The sequence below is a fragment of the Myotis davidii genome, unplaced genomic scaffold (assembly GCF_000327345.1).
Source record: "Myotis davidii unplaced genomic scaffold, ASM32734v1 scaffold44, whole genome shotgun sequence".
NCBI lineage: Eukaryota > Metazoa > Chordata > Mammalia > Chiroptera > Vespertilionidae > Myotis > Myotis davidii.
In genome coordinates this window covers 16739670-16746577 of record NW_006299705.1, presented here as the reverse complement: position 1 = coordinate 16746577, position 6908 = coordinate 16739670, and the positions used below count along the sequence as shown (strand labels likewise).

Genomic DNA, 6908 nt, shown 5'->3' with positions numbered 1-6908 from the left:
GACGCGCAGCCGGGGAGGCCCCGGAGCTCGGGCGGCGGCGGAATATATAAATGAATAAATGCACCGCCCAAGCCGGCGGCGGAATATAAATGAATAAATGCACCGCCCAAGCCGGAGCTCCCGATCGCCAATCCGCCCGCAGCAAGTTTGTTCAACTCGAAAGGCTGTAACCAGAGCCAGGGAAAGGGGGGTGGGGCGCTGAGGCCCCGCTCCCTGAAGACTGGAAAAAGGAGGTTAGTGAAGCGAGGGATTCACGCCCGGCGGCCCGACGTTTCCCCCGTGGCCTGGACCCAGAGTGTTTCACCACGTCTGCCGCTTTGTCGTTTGTCAACACGTACTTCAGCTCTTTTCTAAATTCGCGCTTGCGGGGTGCGGTGGGGGAGGGCGGCATTCATGCCGGTGCAGAAAGGGCTCTTTGTTCACACACCGATTGGCTAATATCGCTCTGGGGGGATTATTTACAATTTCAAGCGACGTCTGGCATATTTTACCAAAAACTGCAGGATATTAAGTGCTGGGGTTCTTAGTGCCGTGGTTTTAAACAAGTTATGCATGAGGTGTTCGACGCGTTTACAAGCTGAGTGTTAGTTTTCTTGGAGATTTTTCCCCCCACCACACATTATGGCTACGTATTTCATAATAGACCCTGGACCAACTGCAAAAATAATGTTCATGCTAATGCAAGGATACTTTAGATTCCTTCCTGAAAACGCACTGTAGCAAAGGGTATGAATGTCTCTAAAGGGCCTCACACTGCGGACCTCGGTGCAAATGAACACTGGAATCACTAATACCAAGAAGGGCCAGAGGTTACGCGGGGCTCAGCTTTCCATAAACATGAACATTCTTACAAGTGCTCTGTGTTGAAAGAGTTCTTGTTTATCCCTTTATTCATGTATTTCGCCCTACTTTAAAATTTTGCTGCTGCTTTTCTCAACAGAGCTATTTTGAGGGTATGAAGTAGGAAGTACTGAGTAGAGCAGTAAGAAGACCAGGGTAAGAGGCCTTTGGGACGATGGGCCCTTGTTGCTCCCATGAAAAGAGTGTAATAGCATCTTATGCTCAGATAAGGCATGGTAGGAGGCATTCTTTCTGTAGTCACTGATTTTTTTTTTAATTTAATTTCCCTTTGTACTTAGTATAATTTATCTTTTAGTCTCCAGAACCTAAGCCATCCTATAATATTTAAGTACAAGAAAACCTTTTCTCTTGGGTCAATAGAAAACATATTTTCTCGTAGCCCTTTCCAGTGACCAAAGGTCAAAATCAATGACACATAATGGATGCATGGATAAATAAAAATGTGATATATACATACAATGACATATTAGCCTCAAAAACAAGGAAATTCTGTCATATGTTAAAACGTGAATTAATCTTTAAGGCATTTTAGTAAGTGAAATTAGCCAATCACAAAAGAACCAAATACTGAATTTTCCCACTTATATGAGATAGTTTGAGGTAGTCACACTCTTAGAAACAGTGGTCACTAAGGACTGGAGAGAGGGGGAAGGGAGGAGTTGTTTGTTCAGTGAGTATAGTTTCAGTTGCAAGATGAAAAAGTTCTAGAGATCTGTTGCAAACAAGAGGCATATAGTTAACACTACTGTAATGTACAGTTGAAAATGGTGAGGATGCTAAATTTTCTTGTGTTTTTACCACAATACCAAAAAGAGGGAGAGAGATACTGGGAAGTGGCAGGAAGGGAGACAGGATGCATTTCCCCTCAGTTATTATGTGAGCCAGTCCTGTGCTGAGTAGGCATGGGAGCTGCTAAGATACATAAGACTCAGTCTTTACCCTTGAGAAGCTAAGTCTACTACTAATGGTCACTATATTGTGAATATTAATGCACCCAATTCTTTTGAAAACATACTGGTTTCTTAAATAATTCTAATACAGGCTAATGAATCTAGTAATAGAAGTGGAACTACAAGAGTAAAGTCCAGTGAACATTAAGCAGAGATCTGTGTCTTCTGTATCATTAGAGCAAGTTCATAGAGAAGTAAACGTTGTCTTAGGTCTTAAAAAAAGAAGAGGAGATTTGGAGGAAGAGGAGGCTGGAAGGGAAGGAGTACTGGACATCATGTGCAAATCCCATGCAAAGGTCTGAAAACATGGGAGATCGGGACTTGTTCTGGCAACAAGAGCTGAAATGAGTGCTGTCCAGCAGATTCCTTTATTACAGCAGGTCGAAAAGAGAGTGGTAGAGACCTCCCAAGAGATTTCCAAAGGCAAACCTGGTGATGTTCAAGTTATAGATCGGGAATCCCTACCCCAACCTCTGAATGTATGACAAAGCCTGGCTAGATGCTAACCAAAACCCATTTTCTCTTCCAGGACCCATAGCTAAACCATATTTACCAAAGTTTTTGCATGTAGGTAGGATCATACGATTAGTTCTCACCAGTGGAACATAATCCCTGCTGAGCAGTTAAGAGAAGGTGTGCCTTCTGCACTCTCTTTTATCTTTCTATCTACCAACTGGATGAAACTAGGTCAACCTTGACACCAAATGTTTGAATTTGTTGGTCCGCAGTGTGGAAGAAGCTTGAGTCCCTAAATGACCATTCACAGTAAAGCCTCCTCACAGCATGCATTGTACTGGAAGATGAATGAGAAAACATATATATATTTATTGAGTTAAACCAGACATTTTGGGGTCAATTATTACGGCAGTTAGTGCTAATTATCTTGGTTAATATACTATAACAGATGATCCATTTCCTGATATCTTAATGATTTTTTTCATTATTATCTTAAAACATTTTTATAGTTATTTCCCTTTTATTTACAACTATATGCCTGGTGCATGAAATTCGTGCACTTGGGGGGGGTGGTTCTTCAGCCCGGCTGGGGTTCCACAAGTAAGTGCTGGTCTCTGGCAGCGTGGCTTATTTGGTTGGATGTCATCTGGGTTGTGGGCTGCCAGCCGATTTTTATAGTTATTTCCCTTTTATTTACAACTATATGCCTGGTGCATGAAATTCATGCACTTGGTGGGGGGGTGGGGGGTTCTTCAGCCCGGCCGGGGCTCCACAATGGATCGCCCCTGCAGAGGGAGGCCCCCCAACTGATCGATCGCCCACTGGTCGGTTGCCTGGGCCTCCCTCTGCAGGGCGATCATGGGGCAATGGCCAGGCCCCTGACCAATCGCATCGCCCCTGCCTTGGCTGCCTGGCACCAGTGGGTGTCAGAGTATGGTCATCTGGATGGCCATTCCCCTGTTTGTTCAATTTGCATATTATGCTTTTATTATTATAGATTTTTATTTGGTTTATATATCTGTAGTTTCCCTCATTAATAGCAATAAATGCTTTTTAACCAGGGTGTAACAAATTGGATTATCATATGTTCTCCAAACTCAAGGTCACTGGGGAACACACAGGAAGTACCTCCAGCCCAAACAACATGTTTTCCGATTTTGTTGGGTGAAATGTCACCATTTTATATTCATTTTGATAGATGTCCGTATCCTCAGATTAAAGGTAGCCACAAATGAATGTAAGGAACATGGGAGGTAACTCTGAACTATTATTGGTCCCCAGCTCATGAATATTAATATTCCAACCTTTAAAAAACATGCTGGTTCCTTAATGCCTAAAGAGGAAGCAAGTGTTAGTAAGGGCAGGTCTGAGGAAGGAAGCCTGTCATAAGAGTTTTCCTACTGTGTTTCAAAAAAACTAGATTTCCATGGAGGAATCTTCAAATCCACCTGAAGAGGTGAGGGAGAAAAATGCGTAGAGGGGTCTGAGCCCCTACTGCTCCCACATCAAAGTCCTATTGCCATCTATTTTTTTAATGTTAGAGTTTCATGTTCATTTTTATTAAAAATAGGGCTTTCTAATGTTACAAATATAAGACTGCTTATCTAGAGCAAGGGTCTCCAAAATGGGGTGCAGAAGATGACCCCTTGAACTTCTATTTACAAGCATATATTTGTGTGTGTGTGTGTGCGTATGTGTCTGTAACCAAAAGAGGGAAAGAAACTAAATATTACTAATATTTAATATGAGGCTTGGCGTGTGTGTGTGTGTGTGTGTGTATGTGTGTGTAACCAAAAGAGGGAAAGAAACTAAATTTTACTAATATTTAATATGAGGCTTGGCACTGGCTGGCACTGCTACTTGATCTGTAAGTGGGCAAGCACTAGGTGTTCTTGGGAGTGGGTGGGAGCACAGCACAAGGTGGGGGACAGAGGGCTCTCTCCTTTGTTGATTGTCAACATATTGCCACATGTTGCAGCTTTTGTATCTAAGCGGATTTATGGATGATATTTAAGTAAACTAACTGTTACAGCATGGACCAATGGAGATAATATTAATAATGCAATAATAGACAAAGACAATTGGCTAAGCTAACATTTCTGACACCCTTTGGGAGCCATATTGGGTGGTGGAAAACTAATGACTAATCAGATCTGACAATAAGTTGGCCACAATAATTGAAACATTGGTTCGGGTATGAATTTGCATCTTACTTTTGCTAACATGAACTTCACTCTAAGTGTGTAGTATAGTTAATAGATAACGATATGCTGAACTGATCACAATTAGGTAGCCATTTAAAAAATAGGCATCCAGACATGAAGATAAAACTCAACAATATTTGCAGGATATTAAAGTAAATTACTATTCAAACTGATACTCTAAAGAAAACTCACCAATTATAAATGCTATAAAGCCTCTTCTGAACTTTCTTTAAAAAAAGGAAAGTCAAAAAGCAGCATACAATTGGGAAAATAGTTTTCTGCTTTCCAAGATAAAAATGGCTGAAATATACACGGGACACAAATGGAACAAAACAACAACTGCATTCCTTGGACAGCAAACACCTTGAGAATATGGATATAAAATACTGCTCAAGACCCAAAGACATAGGTATTGGAACAGGGTACACAGTGTGGGAAATTTATGATAAGGTTAAACCGAAGGCACAGGCCGTTTTAATATATATAGATCTCTTGTTATGGTTTTAACAGATTCTGTTTCAGTGTGGTGCTTATTAGATTGTGTTTTAATAGCAAAATACATTTTAAAATAACATTTTTGGTGAGCCATTAAAGGAAAGTGATAGTTGAGAGGATATTCTTTGTCTAGTATATCTTTCAATGATATTTTTAAAAACAATTGACTTAAAAAACAAACAAACAAAAAAACTGTTGTATGTAAAACATGTATAAGTGTAACCACTGATGGATTAGTTGTTTAGACTAAAAAAAAATATTTTTACATAAAGGAAGGAGTCCAAACTAAGATTACAATGAGAGCAACTACATTATGCTCATTCACGATATATCGCATAGACAGTTCTTTAGAGAAGAACCTGGAGCCAGAACACACACAATATAGGATATTATCAATGTGGTTAGTTGTGTGAAAGCAAAATTTGTATAGCTGCATTTTTTAAGACATTTCCTCATTGTGAAGTATCACACACATAAAGAAAGGTGCATAATATCTATGCACATAAGTTAATAAGTAATTATAAAATAAACATTTCTAAACATCCTCTAGGTCAGGAGAATAGAGCGTTATCAGCACTCATGCAAGGTCTACACCACACACACACACACACACACACACACACACACACCCCTATCTGGTTGCCCTCCCTCAGCTATCTCCTTTTTTTTCTCAGAGATATTCACAAGCCTGACTTTTGTGATGATTCTTATTTTTTTCTTATAGTCTTAGTACCTATATGTGCATTCCTAAACTCATATTTTGGTTATCCTTCTCACTGAACTTTATAGAAGAGGCATCACAATGGATATACTCTTTGTGCCTGGGTTCTTATGCTTACCATCATTTGTAGGATTTTTCCGTGTTGATGTAGATATGATTTGTTCCTTTCATGTCTTTTTGTTGCTGAATTGCCTTCAATGTGACTATTCATTTATCCATTTCATTGTAGATGGACATGTGAGTTATTTCTGGGTTTTTGCCTATTACAAACAAAGCTGCTAGGACTACTCTTGCTTTAAAACATAGTTTCTGCCCTGGCTGGTTTGGCTCAGTGGATAGAGCATTGGCCTGCGGACTAAAGGGTCCCAAGTTCGATTCGGTCAAGGGCACATGCCTGGGTTGTGGGCCCGATCCCCAGTAGGGGGCATGTGGGAGGCAGCCGATCAATGATTCTCTCTCATCATTGATGTTTCTATCTCTCTCTCCCGCTCCTTTCCTCTCTGAAATCAATAAAAATATATTTAAAAAATAAAACTAAAATAAAACATGGTTTCTTGGTGGGTATGCTGTCACAGGGTAGGTGTATGTCCTACTTTGGTAAATAATACCGAACTGATTTCAAAAGTGATTTTAATGATGACACTTCTAATAGCAGGGCACAAGAAATCGACCCATAATCCTCTATACACTTAAATATACTTACTATATGCCAGACATTATAGTAAGTGCTTTACAGATATTGACTTATTTTATTCTCATAATGACCCTATTCAATTAGGCTCTATTTGAATCCTAATTTAGAGGAGAGAAAATTGAGGCATAGGATGCTAAGTCACTTGCCCACAGCTACACAAGTAGTGAGTAGAGGAGTTGGGATTCCAATTTAGACAATTGGATCCAGGATCTGTGCCCCTACCCACTATGCTATGTTGATTATTGCTGTTTCCTTTGTTAGGTAATTTTTTATTGAAAATAATGCATGTAGCCTCTTTTGTGGTTGAAAATAATGAATATGGCAGAGAACCAAGATGGCGGCATAGGTTAACGCCGGAGTTTGCTGCCGCGAACAACCACTTCAAAAGTGAAACTAAAAGACGGAACGGACATCACCCAGACCCACAGGAACGCTGGCTGAGTGGAAGTCCTACAACTAGGAGGAAAGAGTAACGCATACGGACACTCAGAGGAGGCGCAGTGCTGAAGGCAAATTCTGAGGTGCGG

General features: G+C 40.4%; 2 protein-coding genes across 3 annotated transcripts in view; one reads left to right on the top strand and one right to left on the bottom strand.

The window, feature by feature from the left end:
- The window catches only part of RHOBTB3 (Rho-related BTB domain containing 3), a 50228-nt gene extending 49837 nt beyond the window's left edge, over positions 1-391 (bottom strand). Inside the window, exon 1 of the mRNA XM_015571581.1 lies at positions 305-391. Within this exon, the coding sequence (XP_015427067.1) occupies positions 305-391 (87 nt within the window). The remainder of the gene's footprint in view (positions 1-304) is intronic.
- SPATA9 (spermatogenesis associated 9) overlaps positions 27-6908 on the top strand; it is a 56200-nt gene continuing 49318 nt past the window's right edge. Inside the window, exon 1 of one of the 2 annotated variants that reach the window (XM_015571651.1) lies at positions 27-233. The gene's annotated coding sequence lies outside the window, so the exon portion shown is untranslated. The remainder of the gene's footprint in view (positions 234-6908) is intronic. The other variant, XM_015571647.1, reaches the window with a different exon arrangement.